Source organism: Falco cherrug, chromosome 5, assembly GCF_023634085.1.
Source record: "Falco cherrug isolate bFalChe1 chromosome 5, bFalChe1.pri, whole genome shotgun sequence".
Lineage (NCBI taxonomy): Eukaryota > Metazoa > Chordata > Aves > Falconiformes > Falconidae > Falco > Falco cherrug.
The window spans coordinates 83,886,534-83,910,425 of record NC_073701.1 but is presented as its reverse complement, the minus strand read 5'-3'; the positions used below and the strand labels follow the sequence as shown (position 1 = coordinate 83,910,425).

The following is a 23,892-nucleotide window of genomic DNA, read 5'->3' as shown; positions in this document are numbered from 1 at the left end:
CAAACTGAAGTGTGCTTTTTATGTCCCTGGTGCCTGAATCTGAAAATACACTTTTTTAATGTGTGATTATTGTTTAAAAAAGCAGTTCGATACCAGTACTGTATAGTCATAGTCTGTTCCTTGATATGTAGGAAGATTCTAGAAGTGGGATGCTGCTCTATCTGCATTTATGCATACATTTATAAGTGTCATACTAAGACCTGGACAATACAGTCTAATAGGAATACTTGTTAGGTTTTTACTGGTTAAAGCAGGAGCTGAAGCTGAAATAAGACTTAACTGATTGGCTACTGTAATATTAATATTAATTGAAGTCAATTTAAAATACTTTCAACTTTTACATAGGGCTTTTAAAAAGACACTCAAAGTGAACATAAATCTAGGTTAATGAATGTGTAGCTTGCCATCTGTCAGTTGGATCTTAGGTTATACTTTAACTGTCACCCAAATATATACTTTTTTAATTTGGTTTAAAGGCCATTAAAACACATAGGAAAATTAACTATATAATTAAGTCTCCAGATGATCTACTTTTAGAACCTTGGTTTTGTTTTTTTGGAGGGGATGAGGAATAATGGGAGTGGTATTTTGAAATAAAAGCAAAGTTACAAAGATGTGTTTGATGTTCAGCACTCAATAACTGCTTTCTTAACAGGTACTTCTATAAGTTAGCCTAAGTCTATTCATGTACCTTCATAAAACCATTCCAAAGAACACAAAATAATTCGAAGCAGAACAAGAAGCATGTTCTCAATGTACCTGAGGAGAAAATCTAAGTTAGGAACAGTGCCAAAATCTTTGAATTTCTAACATTTCTTGCCTTTTGTCCTGGTGCTGAAAAAAATTTTATCTGCAATGTAAGACTAAGATATGATAAAAAAATCTGGGTAAGCAGATGTGTTTGCGTGTATAAATAAATAGATAACATGTTATGCATGATGATGGTCATGAGGTCAATTGCTGAGTGCGATCATACATGGACAAATCACAGCATGTCAGTCTCTGGAGGGCTGTATTGTAAATATAGAAGACAAATTGTACCCTCAGGAAAGGAATAATTGCCTTGTTTGATCTGTCTTCTGAGGACTGCTTGAGAATCAGATTTACTGAGAAGGCTTATGCTGGTTCTGAATCGGCCTTCACTGCCAGTAATGTTGTCTGATAAAGATCATGCCGAGAGGTTTTGGAGTATCTTTGAAAATATTCAAAACTCACCTGGAGACAGCCCTAATAAATTTTTTTCTAGGTGACTACTGTGCATATGAGGGTTGCACTAGGCAATCTCCAGATATCCCTGACAACTTCATCTATTCTGTGATTCAGTGAAAACAGGAGTGAAGTTTTACAAGGCCTAGCATTTTCCAGGTAAATAGCTAACTTCGTGTTATTTCTTTTTTTTTTTTCTTTAAGATTGGAAATTTTCTGAGAATTTACAGTATTCATACGAAACAAGCAAGTGCTGCTGCTGATGTCTCTCATATAGAATTTCATCTTCATGGTGGCACCTGTTATGGTCGAGGAATAGGAGTCTTGCCAGAAAGTAACCCTGACGTTAAGGAACTAAAAGAGTAAGTTTTATATGTAGAGTTCTTTCCTAGAGGAACTCTAGGCTAAATTTAACAGTTATTTGTAACACCTGTACAGTTTAGAATTACAAACATATGTAAGAACCAGAAACTCTGGAACATAATGTCTTTAGTACCAGATGAAGACTAAGTATTCCAGAGGATAAATAAACAAAGGCTAATTTTTTTCAATTTAAAATTCAGTAGGGATTAAGAGTTCTGTTTTAAAGTGCTGTAATAATAAGGCTAGGACACATTAACATCCTTATTCTTTTTTATAGTGCATGTGACCTTTTAAAGATAAAAGCTATGGTTAAGCAAATTGAGCAAATTCTGAGCATGTGCTTATACGTTACTTGGAAATGGTGAGACTTAAGGGTGTTCAAAATGAACCATACAGTATAAATGCTTCACTGAACTGCATTATATACATAAGGAATCACAGAATGATTTAGGTTGGAAAGGACCTATAAGATCTTCAAGTCCAGCCATTAACCCAGCACTACCAAGTCGTCCACTAAACCATGTCCCTAAGCACCACATCTACACCTCTGTTTACTACCTCCAGGGATAGTGATTCCACCACCTCCCTGGTCAGCCTCTTCCAATGCTTGACCACCCTTTTCCATGAAGACATTTCTCCTAAGATCCAGTCTAAACCTCCCCTAACACAACTCGAGGCCATTTCCTCTTATCCTGTTGTGTCTTACTTGAGAGACACTGATGGTCCACCTCACTATAAGCTCCTCTTTCAGGCAGTTGTAGAGCATGGTACAGTATCTTCTCAGCCTTCTGGTTTTTTTTACTCCAGACTAAACAACCCCAGTTCCCTCAGCCGCTCCACATAAGACTTGTGCTCCAGACCCTTCCCCAGCTTTGTTGCCCTTCTGTGGACACGCTCCAGCTCCTCAGTGTCTTCATTGTAGTGAGGGGCCCAGAACTGAACACAGTATTTGAAGTGCAGCCTCACCAGTGACAAGTACAGGGGGACAATCACTTCCCCCGTCCTGCTGGCCACACTATCTCTGATACAAGCCCAGATACTATTTGCCTTCTTGGCCACCTGGGCACACTGCTGGCTCAATATTCAACCAGTTGTCAACTGACACCCCCAGGTCCTTTTCCACCAGGCAGCTCTCCAGCCACTCTGCCCCAAGCCTGTATTGTTGCATGGCACTGTTGTGACCCATGTGCAGGACTCGGCACTTCTCCTTGTTGAACCTCGTACGCTGGGCCTTGGCCCATCGATGCAGCCTGCCCAGATCCCTCTGCAATACCTTCCTGCCCTCAAGCACATCAACACTCCCATCCAGTTTAGTGTCATCTGCAAACTTACTGAGTGTGCACTCAATCCCCTCGTCCAGACCATGGATAAAGAGTTCAGGCAGGACTGGCCCCAACACTGAGCCCTGGGGAATACCACTTATGACCATCTTCCAACTGGATTTAACTCAGTTTTTTACCAGTTTTTTACCCAGTGAAGCATATGCCCATCCAAGCCACGAGCAGCCAGTTTCTCCAGGAGAATGCTGTGGGAAATGGTGTCAAAGGCTAAGCTGTGCTAAAAGTAGATAGCATCCACAGCCTTTCCCTCATCCGCTGAGTGGGTCACCTTGCCATAGAAGGAGATCAGGTTTGTCAGTCAGGACCTGCCTTTCACGACCCCATGCTGGCTGGGCCTGATCCCCTGGTTGCCCTGCACGTGCTACATGATGGCGCTCAGGATGACCTGCTCCATAACCTTCCTTTGCACTGAGGTCAGGCTGACAGGCCTGTAGTTCCCCAGATCCTCCTTCTGGTCCTTCTTGTAGATGGGCATCACATTGGCTAACCTCCAGCCAACTGGGATCTCCCTGGTTAGCCGGGGCTGCTGGCAGATGACTGGGATGTGGCTTGGTGAGCGCTCCTGCCAGCTCCATCAGTACTATTGGGTGGATCCTGTCTGGCTCCATAGACTTGTGTGTGTCTAGGTGGTGTGGCAGGTCACTGACCATTTCCCCTTGGATTATGGGGGTTTCGTTCTACTCCCCATCCCTGTCTTCCAGCTCAGGTGTCTGGGTACCCAGAGGAAACTGGTCTTACTATTAAAGACTGAGGCAAAGAAGGCATTAAGTACCTCAGCCTTTTCCTCATCCCTTGTCACTGGGTTTCCCTCCACGTCCAGTAAAGGATGGAGATTCTCCTTAGCCCTCCTTTTGTTGTTAATGTATTTGTAAAACATTTTTTATCATCTTGTACAGCAGTAGCCAGATTAAGTTCTAGTTGGTTCTAATTAATTTCTTATTACTAATTAATTACTAATAAATTAATATATTAAGTTCTAATTTTCTTCCTGCATAACCTCACAATATCCTTATAGTCCTTCTGAGTTGTGTGCCCCTCCTTCTGAAGATCAGAAATTCTCCCTTCTTTTCATTTGGGAAAGGTTAAGTAACCAAAGTGCATGTTCATCAGGAGTTCTGTTTGCAGTAGTACAGGGGTTTTTTGGCACTATATTGTGTTTAAAGTTCCAGAAGTGATTTGGAAAGGAATGTGTCATCTGCATTGATACTATATGCTCCTTCAACTTCTGGCTCAATTTGAGTTTTATGTTTCTGCTGGAAAATCTACATCTGAACATTATATCTGCGTATTATGAACCTACTGTTTATCATAACTGTATGTATAGTCTCATGTATATGTGTGTGTATATATGAAGGATTTCTCTAGGTTATAAAATACTTAGTAATTTATCTTTAGATTCTTAGAATCTGTGCATCTGTCAGACAGTCAGAATACGGAAAGCGTGTCTTCAGTGGAATCGGACAGCACTTCTAACGACACTATAGGTAAGAGCAATTGTGATTCGTTTTTTCTTCCAACGTACATGGTCAAGGTAAGGTGAAGTTACTGCTTCTTTAAGTGTAGAATGTTACTTTCACATGCAAAGCCTTGGAGAATTCTTTTGGATTATTCTACTGGAAATTGACATTACCTTATCCTTCTGTTTCACAGGCAGAAGCCTTTCATATACATGGAAAAATACTTTCATAGGAGGTAGTGAATAAATTATTAAACAGAGATGGTGTTCTTAAGCATACTATATTGGATCATAAAGCAGAGTAATGTAACTTCCTCCATCTAAGGGGGGATTCCTTTGAGACAGGCACTTGAAACAGTACTTAACAGCTGCTGCTGAGGAGCCTTTCTAAAGCAGTTAAATGGAAAGTTGTGTCAGTGGCAGAGTTGCAAGATGCAGCACATGGAAAAATAGTCATATAAACAGTTCTACAGATCCCATACTATTCTTTGAAAGGTATTTTTAGCCCAGAATAACAATAACTAAAGGTGAATTGAAGTCTAAAGCTGGTTGGATGTACTCTGCTTCTAGCTCTTAAGATCTTTTTAGCCATTATTAATATAGTGTGACAGGATATTTCTAAAAGGGTGCAAAAGTCAAGAATAAATAAATACTTCATATCTAGACCATAACACTGCAAGTTTAGAAAGAAGTTTGCACATAATTTTTGAACTGTGTATGTGTAGTAGAAGCAGTTTAGAGGAGGGACCAGGCAGTCAATATTGGTTTTAGAATAACGTATTTTTGCTCTTGTCCAGAAGGATTACAGGGGTATGGATACAGTTTGTCAGCAGTGTCATTCACAGAATACATTTGAAAAGTGTTAATTTTTATGAGCACTGCTATTTAATTATACGCTAATTTCTCCTCAAATGTATTAACTCTTGATATTTATCTATCTGTCTTGATATCTATCTAATGTTTGTCTCCCCGCTTACTTTGCTTTTTCCTTTTGCTATATTGTTTTCATGTGTTATTGGGATTTCCATTTTCCTTTTGTTCAGGTTTTGGTTTTATGTGTTTATCTATATGCGTATCTATCTGTTTTTTTTGTGTCCACATGATAAAAGAAGGAAAATAATCAGGAAATTCTTCTTGATTTTAGATCTTGAATCACATTTACAGATATATCAGCAGTTACCTGTTACAGGTAGGAAACATTTTGACCTCGTGGTGAAAGTATAAGTTTATAAATGGGCATTGGGTTTGTTCTGTTTTTAAAGGAATCAAGCATATCTATATATTCTACTTTCATTTGGGTTTTCTCTACACATTGAATTTCTGTACCCTGAGGTACACCATGCTTCCACAGCCCATTGTGGTTTATCTTAAAGGCTGTACTAATATGTATTCATAAAATTGAGGCTGCAACTGGGAAGGGAAGAGGAGCTAGGAATTAAGGGAGAATGTATAACTGCAGTGACTGCTTCCTGTATTCCAGATACTATGGTGTTTAATAGGTATGCATGGATATTTTTTTTCTGTTGTTACTTTGCAGTATTAACAGATCATCAGCATTTTAGTAACACAGAACTGAAAACTATTCTGAACAGCACGGCTCCTCAACAGTACCGTATTAGAGCAAAGCTGAAAAATTACAAACCCCAGGAGCTCCATCAGTCTCTTAAACTTCATTGTTCCAATTGCAACTCATTGTAAGTGTTTCACACAATTAAAGAAACTAGGAATTGTTCTATAAGTTTTGGCATGCCTTGATTGTCAGTGTATTTTCATCTTTTTTTGTGTAAAATGAGCTGAATGTAAACATATTTAGTTTTAAGCAGAGATTTGAAAATCACTGGCTATAGTAGGAAAATTTTAAATCATCAAATCAGTTTGATTTACAGAATCATTTGAGTGCTTTCTAAACAATAATTTTACTTTATTTTCAAATTTATCAGTGCAGTTTTTCCCATTTGTTGTTTGCATTTAAGTACCTGTTTCTGTATTGCAGTTTAAAAATAGAATATGCAAAAAGATGTGATAGTCTCCAAGTAAATGAGTGAAATATCTTTGACTAAATTGTATCTTCCAGAGAAGGCATCTTTTCTCGATCCAGAAACATCAGGGAAACACCATTCATCTTGGTATTTTTGATATATATTTTTTTTAACCTGAGTTGGTTCACTGATCTTTATATCATTGTTATTTCCCCTTTAATGCCTTTTGTCATTGTATCAAATAATGCTTAGTCAAATAATTGTATACCACTTCTGATGGATATTAATCCAAACATGAAGGAAGGTTTGCTTGAAATGGCCTATTCTTGATTAAACTAGAGTGACATGCCCCACAGTGCTATTCATGATCATTGGAATCCTGTATCACTTTTTTTGGTCTGACTTAGCCTATCATCTGTCCCAAGCAAACAGCTTTATTGCTTTCTTTAAATGATGGCAAGTTAGCATTCTCCTAGCCTTTTGAAATTGTTTGCACAATCAAGATTTAATAGATACAAACATGACAGAAGAAAATGCCCCTACTCTGTTTCCCTTACAGCTTTTGCATGCAAAGTGCCACTCTTGCAGCATTAACCGTATTGGTCCTTATCAGATGTTATAACATTCTTTTGGTTGCCAGTGTAAGAGGAAGTGCTTCATCATCTTCACAAAATAAAAGAACATGGGTTTTATAACCAAGTATAAAAAGGAGATAATTACCAACTGTTTTGGCCTTTTTTGTCATTTTGATATATCTGCCAATCCTGTATAGTAATAAGCAGATACAATTGATAGAATTGTGTTTGTTCCCTTATGGACTTTATTTTTATTCCAACAGTTTTCCATGAGTACTATAGCCTTTTTATGTATACTTGACTTATTAATGTTTTTATTTCTGTTCATTTGAGTCTCTTCCTGTTTCACACGTTGCTGCCTTCTCTTTACCACAGAATTAGGGGCTTTAGTTAGTAGTTTACTACTACTACTACCACTGTCCTGCTGCAATGGTGGGAGTACTTGTAGTGCTTTCCCAGAACTTTAGCTTCTCTTTTCTCAACTGTGCGTATCAGGTGAAAGGAATCAGTAAAGCTGTACTGCAGCCTAGATTGGGTGAGTGAAGAGGCCCATAAAGGAAACAGTGAGTTAGGGGCATCCTTCTCTCCTACATTTCCTGCTGTGGCAGACAAAGTTGTTCAAAGTTTTAGCGTATGCTGAAGAGCCTGACTGAACAAAGTTCGTGCAAGTTTTGCTGCTTTAACACTTCATGCAGTAAGATCCATATAATGCTTGGGGTATAAAATCCTTGTGAGAAAAGTGTTTTTGGTTTTTAGACTTTGCCTGGAAGCTTCTCTGTGAGTAGCAACATATTGATATACATGAATGTAGTTTTATTCATATACCCACATTACAGAAGTTTTAGCCCTTGTGTGTAGCTTAGTTCAAAACCAATTAGTTCCATTCCTGCCTCTGCAGAAAACCTACAGGCAGGCTGTAGAGGCTGGAAGAGTTTAATGGCTATATCTGGAAAGTCAACCTGTTATGTTAGGTCCATTGTGTTTGCATTTAACTTAGAAATCCAGCAGGAACACATGTGGAAAGAGTTCATATGAACAGCACTGTGTTCATGAAGTCAGAGTTCTGGTTGAGGAAGACTTCTTGTGTGCCAGTTCTACAGTCATGGCAGAAGAATATCAAAGTTGGGTTTCATAAACAGGAATTGTTCTATTCGCTGGTGGAAGCAGCTGCTCGTGCGTTTGGAAGTGAAACCGTCAGAATAATCTGCAGGAGTTGATGATGTTCATTCTTCAATTCCACTCTGAAGCTTGGCACCTACTTTCTTTCAGTGTTTTACGAAAGCCCAGGCTTTTGCCTTTTTTTTTTTCATTAGCCTTTTTGTCATGGTTCATATTCCACCTGAAGGCAGCAAATTCTGTCTTGCTTAGGAGAGCAGGACAGAAGAGAAGCCGCATGGTGCAGAGTTCCAGATTTTCCCTTTACAGTATATATGTGAAGCTATTCTGCTCCTACCCTTCCTTCTTCCCCCTCCCCACCCCCCCACCCCCCTCAATATGTGAAGTAGAATAGGCTAGGACATAAAACTTGAAATTATATGAGCTTACATGGTCTTTTTGCTCTACTGACATGGTGTACAGTTGTGTAGCCCTTTTAAGGCCCAATTGAAATCCAACTGAAATCACATAAAGCCGATGTATTTGTTTTTCCGTTAATTTACATTATGTGTGGATGAAGCCATTGGGCTGCCTCTGCTCCTAGGTGAGATTAGATTACTTAGCATATTTATTTACATGGAAATTAATGAATCTTTTCATAATTCGCTATACAACTCTAAATGTTTAAACTGATACAACAACAAAGTTACTTTTTCCTGTATACACTTTAACTCTCGTGATATTTTAATATTTATTGGGAGTACTGTTGTCCTAGTTGCTAGATTGCCTAAGGAGAAACTGTGAGAATTTACTTGCTCATTTTGGAAATGGTTTTAGGCAAGAAGTTCCAGATGGAGATAGCTTTGACTTTATTTTACAAGACTCTGCTGTTACTCCCTCAAACCCGGAATTACACAATACATCCTGGTATGATTCTGTAACGTGGACTACACAAGACCAAAACCAAAGGAAAATAACTATGCATTTTGTAAGGCATGATGAAATGCTTCAGCATCCTGAAGACACCTTGCTTATGATAGAAGGTAAGATAAATTGCAAATATTACCACTTCTTATGGTGCAGTGTCCTCTCTGAGTATCTACAATTTTAAGATATGCAATGGTTATATTCAGTGTAAGTTGTGATGATCATAAAGGCATCTTGAAAGAAAAGAACAACTCAGCTGGAACTGAAGCATGGAAACATGAAAAAGTTATCTCTGAAGGTCTTGTAAGATGCCTCTGTCTATTTTAAAAATATACCAATAAGTTTATTGTTGAGTCTGCTAAAGTTAGCATCTGAATATGTTTTGTTTTTTCTAGTTATGCTTACTGATTTTTCAGTTCTGTTTTGAAACTTTGAGTCTTCTAAAAGCACTTGTTTTAGTATTGGCGTGGATGTGGAAGAGTTTTGGAAGGCTTCTGATAACAGAAACCTACAATTAATTTTGTCAGCCTCTGGATGTCAGTGTTGTATCATATTAATAGAGCTTCTTGGAGTATGAGGGGTTTTTGGTTTGGTTTTTATCACGTTTCCTCAGGGAAGAGGAGTAGCCACTGAACTTTAAACAAAGTAATATAGCAAGACTACTAATAAAGAATATTTTAAATAAAATCAATAAATGCATCTAGTACTTCCTGAGTTTAAACCAAAATCTTCAATTGTGCTCAAGTAGTGATGTGAATAAGCAAATGTAAGTCATGTGGTCCTTCATGCTAGGATCAATGACAAAACCCCTTCTGTTTTCTGCTTTGTTTTATATTCAGCTAGTTCTGATAGCTGCTTTATTTCTGACATGTTCCAAACTGGATTGTTTGTTTTTCAATCTAACCTTAGCTTTATGAAAACAAAAGACAAAATAATCTATTTCCCTAAAATAACTGAACAATATATCTTGGTAAATCTTTTTTCAGATACTGAAGTGCCAGCAGCTAAGTTATGTGTGTATGTGGATATATGTGCTTTATGTTGGTGCACAAGGAAGAGACTTGCTGAGTGTTTTAGCACTTTGTTCCCAGAATATTGATCATGGACCTTGCCAAAGCTACATGCTGGTTTAATTTTTATCTTTAAGTTTTGGAGGTGGAGATTTTGAAGTCTCCCTAGAAATCTTCAGAGTGCTTTTCCAGATACAGACAACCCTCAAAGGCCAAACCCATTATTTATTAGACATGGTCTGGATTCTAAGTGTTTGTTAACCACAAGCAATTTGCTCTTCCACAACACAATACTTTATTCTTCCCCATAATCATTATGCTGAAACAAGGACTTCTTTTCGGGTGTTTGGCATCTGTTCGGGTGGAATTGAGGAAATACTTGGGTAACAGACAGAATTGTAAGTGACTCTCTACAGGGAGTGACGGGACTCTATAACCATTGCTATAGATTAGTTGAACTGAAGAGCGAAATGTTACGGTTAACAAGTAGATTAATGCTCCTTGCATATCCTCATCACTTGTACATGAAATCACTGGGATTCATATAATTGTCAGCCCCTGATAATTCTCTGTGGTTTACCCCAGTTTCTTAGAAGCCAGAATACATTTGTTCAGTATAACTCCATATTACAGCAAAGTTTAAATTCTAGAGACCTTTTAGCAATGTTTGTTAAAACTATCCTGAATTTTATGTGTAAATCTCTTGAATGAGAGCTCAAATGTATATGAGAAGCTTTATCTGTGTCACTGTGCTTGGAGGACCTTTGTTTTCTAACCCTTAGGGAAGCCATTTCAAGTATCTGTGCCTCTGTTCTTGGTCTTTTGTTTGGTGTTGGGGTTTTTTTTACTGCAAGTTCATTGAGAAGGTTTCATGCTGTTGTGTACTTTTTCATCACCAGTAATAATCCAATTTCATAGAATTTATTTTCTTCTCTAGTTACCTCTGCAACACAAGTTGCATAGATTTTTGCCACCTATAAGCTGAAAAAACACTTAGGAGCAACTGCAAGAATGCAGTTTATTTTCTCTCCCCCCACCCCCAAGAAAATTGCTAGTAATATCATAGGAAAAATTGAGTGAAAGTGATGCTAACTGAATACAACTTCATGGTTATGAGGAAGATACCAAAGCATCTGCTCTGTTAAATGTCCATCTTTGATTCTTTATTAAGTCTGTCGTTGAGTAAGAGTGAGAAGGTTGTGGACCATTTTTTCAGTTTTAAATAGTGGGTCTCAATATTTTTTTGAAGATCCTGAAATCATCATCTAATCAGCCAAGAAATGCAAGTTGTTCAATTTATTCTTGTTGACAGTTGGAAAAAACCCATGTTTTTCTGTTTTAAATAGGTGGAAAACTAAAAGAAGTCTGGAAGCTTACAAAAAGATTTAAATGTGTCATTCCTGTGAGATCCACAGAAGATGATCTTGAATTATTAGATCTTTCAGCCCCTTTTCTTTTACAAGGGAACATAAGTTATTATGGGTAGGTTAAGACTAATTTTTGATATTTTAGTAGTTGCAGTAATAAATAGATACCATTTTCTTCAGTAATTCAAATCGCACTACTCAAGGGATAACTTACCCAAAGATAGTTTGATGCAAGACACATAACGTGATCGCGGCACTGAGATCAGGGATGAAATGCCATACTGCTGCCTCATATGAAAGGACTCAACCACATCTGGGCTTTATCTTGCTCTGTAAATCTTACACCCTTAATTACACAGCACCCCAGGTTCCATCTTGCCTGTGTGTGGGTAGGGCAATATACTACAGAGACAGAAGTGTACATATGAGTCTCTTTAGTCTGCAGAATGCCTAAATCTTCCTCTTTTAGTCCAGATCTTCCATTTTCTGGTCTGTCTTATTAGACTACAGTCAAAACACCTGTTAAAACTGTACGCTGCATTTTTTTGTACGCAGATAATATTTAAATAGAGACCCAGAAAATAATTTCAAGCTGTCAATCCACATCTCATTCTCTCTATTCCTAGTATTGGGAAATCATTCCTAGTGTTGGGAAAGCTTGGGTTTTGGAACAGTAAGGGATTTTGGACAGCCTTTCCTCACAATTTGCCATTTATTGGGCTCCGCCACACTACAAAGTGCCTTACCTATTTGTGAATGTCAGTCACTATAGAGAAAACTTGAACAGGTTTCTGAATTCCACAGTTCCAAGGCTGCAGAATACGGTACACACTTTTTGTGTGTGTGTATAGGTGTACTATATGTGCTATTCTATGCAATACACTCTTCCTGCTTAGTGAGAGCTAGCAGCGGTATGTTCTCCCAGTACTGTACAGCAGCATGCAGTTAACTAAGCTCAGAAATGTCAGTCTACTTCATGCAAGCTTACTGGGTCTGCCCTCTCAGCAGTCCTGGTAAGTTCAAGCAGAGCACTGTGTTGCACTGCTTCAGTCCTGGAGGCAGTAAAAAAATTTCTGTGCAGAAATACCTCGTTTCACATGACCCTTAAAGTTTCCTGTAAAGACCTGATAAGATGAATACAGATAATGATTTCTCTTTGTCATACGTTGTTTTGACCATTCCAGATCTGGTTATCCACAGCTTTTTTAAATAAAGGCAATATATGGGTATTCCTACTGGGATTAGATCTTAACCAGTACAAAGTATTTCCCCTTGCACTTTCATAATCCATATATTTCTCCTGCTACATACAACTCACCTTCTGATATCATTCTCTGTTTAAATGGCTGTATTGTAAAAGCCAATGCTCTAGAAGATATTCCATGATTGTTTATAGGATATTTAGGAAGGAACCTTACAAGGATGTTGACATTTCAGAGCTTTGTTACATGTGCTTTTTAATCAATAGCATATACATAGCAAAGTCTAAAAAAGATTGTCTAGTAGAATGAAAAGCAAAGTAATTTTGGTATAGGAATGAACCTGAATACCAGTATAGATATTCATATGTGTGTGCATATGCATGTGTATTCGTATATATAGATAAAAAACTAAACACACACATATTTGCATATAAAAACCAAAATTCACAGCTAAGTTACTTTACTGGAGTTTGTGTGGTTTTTTTTTTTTTTAAAGACAGACAGTAACTTCATTGAACTTGGCTTTGTATCACTTGAGCAGCTAGTGCTATTGATTTTTATTACACATTTTGCATGTAATTCTAAAAGATAATAAATGTGTATTTTAATTTTTAACTTTAACTAGCACAGAAGCCTAGTTTGGAAAAGATAGTTGTTCTGTAATTGTATTCCTTGAGGCAAACGAGAACAACTTTGAAAACAATTCTTCAGTACTGATTTTCATCTACTTGCAGCATTTTCTTACTGTCACATGCAAGATTTATAATTACTGGTGTATATCCACCAGTAATGAAAGAGATTGTTTTAATAACTCATAGTTAATAATTTGCTAACATAGATAAAGCCAAATTTCTCTTCTAACCCTATTGAGGTTTTAGTGTGCTGAAAGTTCAGATTCATTCCTGCTTTTACAAAGTGGAATGTTGTATTGCTAAACAACAAAGTAGTAACATATGAATATATGTTTAGCAGTGGCATATGAATGTAAGTTTAGCAATGTAGTGATCTTGGAATCATATCATGGTTTGGGTTGGAAGGGACCTTAAAGATCACCAGCCATAGGCAGGGACACTTCCCACTAGACCAGGTTGCTCAAAGCCCCATCCAGCCTGGCCTTGAACACTGCCAGGGATGGGGCAGCCACAGCTTCGCTGGGCAACCTGCTCTAGTGTCTTATCACTCTAGTCATGAAGAATTTCTGCCTTCTGTATACAATCTAAATGACCCTCTTTCAGTTTAAAACCATTGCCTCTTGTCATGTCACTGTGGGCCCTGGTAAAAAGTCTCCATCTTTCTTATAAGCCCCTTTCATATATATTGAAAGCCCACAGTGAGGTCTCCCCGGAGCCTTCTGTTCTTCAGGCTGGCAACCCCAACTCTCAGCCTTGATTTGATGTATGGGTTTTCCTCCTTTCTATTCACTGAGGTGGTTTTTCCAGACCAAAAGGATATTATTTCTTCTCAGGGATAATTCAAAAGCAGCATTTAAGGGTTTTGCTGTGGTCCAAAGCTTGTGTATCTGGTAAAATAGTTATTTTAAACAGCAATAGAAATACTTTTGCACTCCCTCTGAGTAAGAAAATCAGAATTATTTTTTTTCTGTGCAGAAAGCTTCTAGTATAAATAAATCAATGTTTGATTAGTCTAAGTTTCTTGTTTTAAATGCTAGGTGCAAGCAGTGTTCAAGTCCAAAGCCTATCAAGAATCTAAGTTCCATTGCAGCGGAACAACAACCGTCGTGGGAACCAACTGAAATAGCACAAGGTCAGCGGACATGATATTGTCCTGAAATAGTGTTGTGCCTTGATTCTGAAGTGTTCATATGAGATAGTTTAGTTTCCGGGTTGCAATTTTGTACAGAAAGCACATAATCATGGTTGTGCTTGAGTATAAAGCTGTAAGTTCACCTTTTACCAGCTGAGATAACGTTTACTTTTGAAACCATTGCAGTATGAATTAAACGATTTTATGTTGAATAGTTTTTTCTACCGTACATATCACTAGTAACACCTATTGCAGTACAGATGTTATGAATTTTTGATTGCAGATGCAATTTTAAAACTGTATATGGTTGCAATCCTAGAAGTTAATCTTCCTTTTCCTTTTAGAAGTACAGGTTTTCTGACCTGAACTAAAGAGTGTCTTATGTAGTGTCTAGAACAAGTTAAACTTTTATCTTCTGTAAGCCTTATCGATGCTCAGCATATTCCAGAGACTCTGCAAGAAGTAATACTCAAATGAAAGGAATTATTCCGTAGCATACATATGTGTTCCATGCTTTGAGTGTTCCTTGAGTTACTTTGTTGTCAGCACATTGAAATGCTGGAGTTAAAATGGAGCTTAAAACTTCATCACACATTAAGGAAAGAGAATATTTTCATGTTTATCAGTTCATGTTTAGCATACTAAATTGGAATATCTAGTAATCTCTAAGCTTGGTAAGGATTTTATAAAAGAAAAATCTTGGAGCAATACAGTGGTTCTCTTAAAAGGTCATAATTCTATTAAATAAATTTGAAGTAATACATAACTGGCAGTGATACAGCACCTGTGACATCTATTTTTCAATTAATTCTCAAAATGAAAATTATACTTGTTAAATGCTTTCTGTCATCTGATGCAGAGTTGCAGTAACTTTGTATATCTAAGGTATTTTATGTTTGCAGCATAACAGTTACTGCGTCCAGCAAGAAGAATTTACTGTAGTCACGTACTTATGCTGAAATATTTTCAGAACTGCCAGCAAAGTGTTTCTGAATAAGGCTTTGCCTGGTAGCTTTTACTACATCATATGAAACAAATTGTATTCCTAAGAAGATATGTTTTCAGGTGGAATGCTATCTTATTATCACTGGATTAAGAGCAAGTCTGCTTTAATCTTCTATGGATAAAAGGAGTAGGAGGATCCTACAAAGATAGGATCAAAGATCTAAGCAAATGCTAGCATTTATTTTGCTAGGATGAGAATAAGTACTTAAAATCTTCCCGCATTTTTATAGACTCATCTATTAAAATGTTTGTAGGGAAATTGCAACACACTCAAAATACAAACCATGTTTTGCTATTAAGAGCCTCTGGTTTTTTGGACTCTCAATTTATACTCCTAATGACAGTATTCAAAGTCAGTTACTGTTAAAAGAAGGATATTGTCAGCTTGAGTTGTTATGGTTTGTCTTGCATATTCACTCTACGAAAGACCAATTTTTTTTTTCTTTAGTTTTAGGTATTAAACTGCTCCAGTATGTTTTTATTATGAAGTTTACGCTGGTTGATGGAACAGGAGCACTAAACGCATACCTATTTGATTATGTAAGTAAATCTAGGTTAAGGTAGACTCTGCAGATTATGTGGGGTTTAATTTTATTTGTTTTTAAAATAGCAAATGTATGTACAGAAATACTCATTCTGTGTAACTGTCCCAGCAAAACACTGCAGATAACTGCTGTAATGTTACTGATACTGTCCATAAATGAAGATGCACAGAATGTAATTTTTCAATAAAATATCGGTGTGTAGAATATCAAAGCATAAAGACAAAACTGAAGCTTGTAGATAGATTATTTGGTATTTCTATAGACTTCTATATGTTGCCATGGCTGAATTTCTTTTTTACTGGCAATGTTAAACTGGGCAGCCTGAATGCTGTGTGAATGATGGGAGTGTTTCAGGATTAATGCAGGTAACTTCTGAATTAATTCAAAATCTTATTACCTGTTTGTTTAACTCTCAGTAGAATCCATCCATTCAGTTATTCTTGATTTTTGTTTTATATGACCATAAGGTAGAAGAGGCCTTCCTTCCCGTGAACCTAGGCAGGACTCAGCTATATAGATATTTGTCTTTGATTTCAGAAGTAGTTTATTCAACTATTTTGCTAACCTTAGAATTAACCTATCTTCAGTTTTCTCTGGAGCAGCTTAAGAGCATTCCTGCGACCTGAGACACTGAAGAACAGATGGTTTTCCTGTCACTACACACTGTGTAATGCTTTTGCCTTCTGAAGGCTAAGAAAACACTGTTCGTTCTATCTTCTTCTGTATCAGAGGTTTTTTTCATACCAGTTGTTTTTTTTCCCATACCAGAGTTTTTCAAAAACTCTGGCCATCCTCTCTGGTGTGGGCCACCTGAGAAGAATCCAAAAGAACTTCTTCCTTGAAATGCTAAAACAGTACCCGAGCACAAGGCACTGGCAGATAAGCGATGACCATACTAATTTACATATAGAAGCGTTAATTTCTTGCTTACTGATTCATGGTATAATCCCTTCATCTCTGAGCAGAGCCTTGGCTTTAGGAAATTACTCTTCATTCTTTGTTTGAGCGGTTGATTTGGCTTGCTTAAAAGCAGTGTTCATACATGTGTCTGGTGGAAAGTGGGGGTATTGGGGTGGTTTTGTCCTGTGAGTTTCAAGTTTATAAAAAATTCATTCTAAGTCTTTAATTCTGTATGGTTTCAGTTCTCCTAGCTTGGTTTTATCTGTAAATGTAGTGGGCCTATTTGCTACTCCATAAAGCATGTTATTAACGAGAAGTTCTCAAAATCACCAGACTTGGAACAATCCCCTGCAGAATCCACTTTGGACATCTCCCATTTTAACAGTAAACTACTCTTAAGGATTATTTTTTTTCTTTCATTTTTACTCTAAATCATTCCTTTATTATTACACTAGCAGTTTGATACACAAAGATGGTTTGACTAAGAATTTTTGTGATGATGAAGGTGGAGGATTTCTGACTGATGAACTGGTCATTGCTTCCTACATCACCAATGTAGGGCTGGCGATTAATTGTATATATTTAGCACCCTCTTCATTAAATTTACTTTTACATGTATTTCTGTGTGCAGTAGAAATATCTGTTGCGATGTACTTTATGGGTTTTTTTCTCTTGTTTTACCTTTTGGAGTTTTGTTTTGTCTTTTACACACATGCACACATCCATTTTAGTTACTAGCCTAAATTTTGAGATGGTATGTCCATCATTTCAAAACAGGAAAATAATAAAAAAGCGAGAACTTGGTAGAGAAGATAATTATAATCTAAAATAGATCACTATTACATTATACCATTTGTCCTGCTGTAAGTGCATTTATGTGTTTTGTTATTCCAGCAGTTCACAGCTGGAATGTCAGGATCTCACAATACACAGTTGGAATAATCTATCTATCCAAGTGGAAAATAGTGTAGTGGCACTTATGTGTTGCAACTTTGTCCAAAAGGGGACAGAGAAACAATTTAGTGGGATTTTTTCCCCACAGCAGTGCTATTTAATGTGTATATATCTGCATATTTCCACCATTGTACTAAATGACTTCGAATGAAACTTAGAAGGGAATACTTTTCCTCATTTGATTTCAACACTGTAAGTAAAAATTATTTTGGAAAAAACGTAAGTGTGCTTTTTTTATTGTGTATTAGCAGCAAAAGAGGTCAAAGATTGCAATCCCCATTTCACCTAGTCATCTTCTCCTTCTACTGTCCTTTCTCCTTTTTATATCAAGAAATTAAACTGCAAAGGGAAAGTGGAGGAAAAGATTTTAAATCATCTCCTGATGCAGAATTCCAAAAATCTCTGCTTCAGGGTAGCTCAGATTCCTATCAGACACTGCTTAGTACTACAGCTTAGCTGCAGGAAAAGCAACACAATTTCATCTGAAGTGCCAGCTGCTGGTGTTCCTGCTGGTTGTACTTCACAGACGAGCCAACACCTTCCAAGCCTAAACTCGGGTCCTTCAGCACCACCTGAGAAGAAACTGGGCTATTTTAAAGTGCAGCTTTGCACTAGCTTCCAGTTGCACTTTCGTAGGAGTGCTCAGTTCTTTTTCTTTCCTCTCCTATTTATCGGAAAAGTCATGAAGGGAAAAAATATAAAAGTTTTATAGGTATTGTTGAGGAGGACTGACCATCCTCTCCAGCCATAACATTGCCTGGTTCTGGAGGTTTATGAGGAATATCTGCCAGTTATCTATACAGGCCTACACGTGTGCTTTCCAGGTGGCTGTAGTCCCTGAATACTCAGCTGTACTGAAGTACAGACTTAATTTTTTCCAACAGTTTGGGCTTTTTCCGTACCTGAACGGTTTTAGAAATAATCTTCTCTTTCATTACCTATCTGGATAATTCTAAGTTCCTTAAACGATAAAAGAACGTGCAGTCAGGGTTCTGGCTAATGACTTCTTTTTACCCCTCTTCCAACAGCTCATACTTTTCTGTTCTCTTCCAGGAAAAGTTTTTCCAAATTCCCGCCTCTGAAATTTTAACCAATAATTTTCTTCAGCAAAAGATGCAGATGACTATGAATATGCTCTGTCCTCCAGGAAGAAAATTAGGTCAGCTTGCCGTTATTTCAAAAGGGGGGGTGGGAAGGGAAAAGGGTCTTTTAATCTGCTATTGCATATGCAAAGTCTTAGAGTTCGACTTACACATGGGCAGCATGTTTCTCAGAACAGAGAAATGCAGGAGTCTGTAAGGAGAGTTCAAATTTTGATATGTATTTTGATACATTTCTTTAATAGCAGAACTCCCTTTTGAGAAAGAAGAGTAATGGTTCAGTAAATTCTCACGTAGCACGCAGCGATATGTGAATACAGTCTGCACTATGCAGGCACTAACATGCCATTTGTATTCATAGGGAAGTTAACCACAACGCCCTTGTACTGAATGCCAGAGCACGTTAGGGGAAAATTGGAAGGGAATTTGGGGTGTAGCACATGCTTTGGGAGAGATTCTACTTTTGAATGCACATGTGGATTTAGAGCATCCCTTGCTTCAGGAAACATCCATGGAAATTGAGCAAAAGCTTGTTCAGTATTTCTGTTGTGGCAGACAGTAGCTACGTGTCTCTGCTACAGCTCTGATCTCTGGAGCATGCTCCCTCTAAGTGCACAGCTGTCAGTGACCACCGCAACCCTGCTGGAGTCTTTACCATGCTTATACCTATTGTAAAGGGTGTAAAGGATGTTTCCTTCGAGATCAATGAAATTGTCTCCTTGAGACACATGGAGATGAGGGTTTATTTTTTGGAAAGTCCTTGTATGTGCTATTGTGGTACAGCTATGGGTACCAGGTGTTTTGGGGGGTGGGGGAAGTGCTAGGGCAGGGAGGGTGAGGCTTGGAAGATTGTCACTGAACACCATTTCAGACTGTGTGGGAAATTTTAAGGTACAAATTGGAATTCCAAAATCAGTAATTCATTTTTCTTGCTACTAACTGTTGTGAAGTTCTACTTCTCCCCTATATATAAACAATATTTTGGGTTTTGTTTGTAGATGACTTGCCATGGCTGGATTGCTTCATCAAGTCCTATAATGTCAGAGATACGACGGGACATAAAGTTTATTACCAAATTTTTGACACTACAGTTGCTGAAGATGTTATATAGTGATGTGTTGCGTATCGGAAGTGACCCAGTGAGAAACCAATTTTAGAGGTTTTGGGGAGCAGACTGTATTAAAAAAAATCTTTGTTCCCTTCTTAGGAATTCAACATGTATGTATGAAGTTTTAGTTGCTTTGATGTATTTACTGCTTTCCTGGCGTACAGCCTTATGATCTGAGTGCGGGTGGAGGTGCTAAGCTTTTTCCCTGGAGGCTGCTTGGCTCAGGCAGGTGGAAGCAATCTAGTATCCATCTGTCCTTCAAAAAGGCAGTGAATGTTACTCTGAACTGGTGATTTTTACTCAGAAAATAGTCAGAATGATGTTGCTTTGTCCATTTCCTTATTAAAATAAACAACGTCAGCCAGCAGAGGTAGGAAAAAGGAGCTCTTTAGTAAACTTCCATCTTGGATTACTTTGTGCAAGCATATGTTACTCTTTGTTCTTGGCCAGGTAGGGGGGTTGTCTGTGTTTAGAGACTTCTTTGATTTTGCACCGATATGTACATTTAGACAGAATCCTTCCTGTTAATCACACCGAAGTAACTGCTATGTGTTCCATTTACTGTGGATTTTGATGGAGTTATGATAATCACTAAAATTAAAGTCAAGCCATGAAAGTAAGGTAGCGTAAAATTGTAAAATTAATATTGACATTCACTAGATCATAATTTTTAGGGGGGACTTACTGGATACCAAAGTCGTTAGCACGTTTATTAGCTGGGTCTCTGTTTTTAAGGGCTTTCATGTATCTGGCTACAATTGCTGTCAGATTACACTGCCCAGATCTGCCTTTTCTGTCTTACGTAACCAGATTGTGTGACTAAATTTAGAGATACAAAACTGATCTAGTGATACCATGGCTTGAAAATACTGCTGGAGTAGGAAAATTACTCGATTTTATTCTTCATTCAGAAGTCTACAGGACAAATTCAGGACATGTTTCTCCAAGGATAATTAATGTAGAAATCCCTGTCAAATCAAATGCTTTCCATCAGAGCAAAATTACTTAATATTTACAACAGCTGTTTTTTAAGGAAGCTCGGAAGCAAGATGGAATACTTGCAAGTAGATTATTATTTTGATAGTAGATGACATTTTATTTTTTAATTTCTCAGGGCTGTTTAGTATGTTATGCATTCTGTCACTTAAAATTTCTTCTAAATATCTTTGATAACTTTCTGGTGTTCTAAAAAGTTATTCTGAGTTTATATGTCATAAACCAGGAGATTGTTCTTTATTGATTGATGTATAGGGAGAATCAATATTAAAAGTGGTTAGTGGATATTTCCTTTTAAAAAGGGGGGGGGGAACACTTTGGAATTGGATGAGCAGTTTATGAATCAGCAGTACTGGCTTATGAAAGCTTGCCTGAATCTGTGAACAAATGCATAAACAAAAACCAGTTGAACAAGTTATGGAATGAATATTATAAAACTTCAGACACTGGCCATATACAAACGGATTAAGCTGAAGGCAATCTTTTTTGCATTTCTTGTATGTAGTATATGAAAACATTGGAAGAAAAAATGTACAATATCAGAGTTGTTACAAAAAAATCCAAAAATAAAAACATTTCCTAAGTAAGTTGTTGTTTTGAACTTCCGTGTAAGTTAGATCAATTTCACCACATCCCTTGTCTGAGATCCCTGTCAAAAAACTCTGCGTATGCGTCACTTGATTTTATTTTTTTATTATTGAATGTTGTATTAAAATTGTTAGTAAAGATTTTTCCAAATACTGAGGTTTTCTTCTACTTGACTTTTAGTTCCTAGTTCATAAGATACTGAAAATTTTGTCAGTAACCTTCATCCAATAATATGCTCCAAATGAATGTTTGTGTAGTTTGATGGATTGAAACATCCATGTTTGATTCTGTTTCTGAATATAGTTCATAGAAATAATTTAAATCAATAATTAAAGATTATGTGTTTGGCAATACTAACGATCACTGTACAGGAAAGCATTAGTGCACAGACAGTCGAAAATGTCTGTGTCTCACTGGCAGCCTTTATATGGAGCAATGGAAGTCATGGGGACAGGATCACACCTTTAGTTACTTACCCTGGTAAATGCTGAGGCCTGGGAATAGCTGACTGATGGATGGAAAACTCAAGATTGCTGTGTCCTAAACTTACAGCACCAAGTGACTCCAGTTTCTGGAAGCTGAGTATCCCAGGCGGCAATGACTTTTAGCCATTACAAGCTAAAACAGTATATAGAAGATACAAGAAATTAGAAATAATATTTATGTAGTAATAGAAATAATTTCCTTAATAGAAACAAAAGTCATGTTTTCCTCGGTCAGTTTCTTGACCAAGTATGTGATTTAAGTTTCTAAAACATTAATAAAAGGTCAAATGTCTATTCTAATAGTTTAAAAAATTACTGAATTAGATCATAATGTATTTAAAGACACTCAAAATTTGAAACAATGGTAGACCAGGTCCAATGAAAACTCCAGGGATGTTTTCCTGGTGTCTCATCTTCCTCCATCCACATACATCCCAGCATACAGGGTAACTGCATCAAAACATCAGCTTCTTACTAGAAATGTTGGCTAAATAGCAAACATGCATGGAGTGTGAGGTGTGCAAGTGTACAGCACACAGCAACGTTCACCACAGGCAAGGGCAAATAGTTGTGTCTGATTGTAAAGGAGGAGCGGTGAGGGAAAATAAAACTGTAAAAGAACAGTAAGGGAACATGAACACACCAACCCCCTCCTTCAGTTACACAACACAGGTAAGTGCATAAAAGTGGCAAAACTGTAATAAAAAAAAAGTTTTCAGGGAAAAAAAAATGAGAAAAAATAAGTGTGGAATAGTGTTTTCAGGGGTGCTTGTATGAATGGGCTCATTGAAGCCCTTCTTTTAAGGGTGTTTAAAAACTTAAGATCGGAGGTTTCTCAAAAGTCTGTTGAATTTAAATTCTTGGATGCCTCACGCTCTTGAAACGCCAGTTGAAAAGACACAATGTAAATAACATACACTGCAGAAACAAGGAGGCAATCCTGATAGGTGGCCTGCTGTTCAGTGGTGATTGAACTTTCTCATCAGCTTTTGCTGTTACAGCATGAAGAGATTTACAGTGTGACATGCTTTGCTTAATACTAATCCTTTGGTTACTGAGCAGCAGGACCTGGGATTGGCAAAGAAGAGTAGCAGAGCCCACAGGCTCAGGTTTGCAACAGAAGGAAGAGAGTTTATGTTGATAGCGGATAACAGTGCCACAGTGGTTTATATTACAGGAATTTATTCACGTTGGGTCACTTCTTGGCCAAAGCCATTCCATTAATATGTGAAACGGGCCAGAGCTGCAGTAAGGGGCAAGGCCAATTGAAATGGAGTTGTGAAAATATTGAGCAAACATGTATGTTCAAGTAAGTTCTTCAAATGGAGTGGGGACACCGCAGAAAATCTTCAGTGCAGGAGACAAAAAAAATTGAAATAAGAATTAACTTTAAATACACATTATTCCAAGCTGTACTGAACAGTGAATGTTAAGAGTTGAGACCAAGGGAATTCAGCAGAAGATGAAGAAAGAAGGAAGGAACAGTTTCAGAGGACAGTAGCAAAGGCAGGATGCGATGGTAGAGAGTCTACAAGACATTTTGCTGCAGGTCCTGTTCACGGCATTTTCTGTACACGAAATTCCCAGTGAGAACGATGGTTTGTGGAAATATCCATCAGATGTTTGCATCAAAAGTGCTTGAAAAATGTTGAGCAGAATTATGCTATAATTAACGAGTTTATATTTGTGGTAAAGCTACAGATGGACTTCACGCCAGAACAGTGCTGCAACGCGGGGATTTTTGTTGTTTCCTGCTACAGCTATGATATATGCACACAGGGGTAACTCCATAAAACTGCTGCAATGCTACTATTTGCATAAACTGAGCAAGTTGAAAGTCTAGGAATAAATCTGCCTTTAGTAGATACTTCCTATAATTTGAGGTCTTGCAAGTAAACTAGGAGTAAACGTGTCTTATGTAGAAATA

At 37.5% G+C, this 23,892-nt stretch overlaps 1 protein-coding gene across 3 annotated transcripts in view; it reads left to right on the top strand.

Annotated features, from left to right (window-relative positions):
* POT1 (protection of telomeres 1) overlaps positions 1 to 21,459 on the top strand; it is a 75,867-nt gene extending 54,408 nt beyond the window's left edge. For all 3 annotated transcript variants that reach the window (XM_055711516.1, XM_055711515.1, XM_014282029.3), the window contains 10 exons: positions 1,411 to 1,568; positions 4,305 to 4,393; positions 5,510 to 5,554; positions 5,903 to 6,059; positions 8,852 to 9,057; positions 11,298 to 11,433; positions 14,190 to 14,284; positions 15,738 to 15,829; positions 18,742 to 18,847; positions 19,787 to 21,459. In XM_055711516.1, the coding sequence (XP_055567491.1) occupies positions 1,411 to 1,568; positions 4,305 to 4,393; positions 5,510 to 5,554; positions 5,903 to 6,059; positions 8,852 to 9,057; positions 11,298 to 11,433; positions 14,190 to 14,284; positions 15,738 to 15,829; positions 18,742 to 18,847; positions 19,787 to 19,899 (1,197 nt within the window). In that variant the 3' untranslated portion in view covers positions 19,900 to 21,459. The remainder of the gene's footprint in view (positions 1 to 1,410; positions 1,569 to 4,304; positions 4,394 to 5,509; positions 5,555 to 5,902; positions 6,060 to 8,851; positions 9,058 to 11,297; positions 11,434 to 14,189; positions 14,285 to 15,737; positions 15,830 to 18,741; positions 18,848 to 19,786) is intronic.
* Positions 21,460 to 23,892: the final 2,433 nt, after the last annotated feature.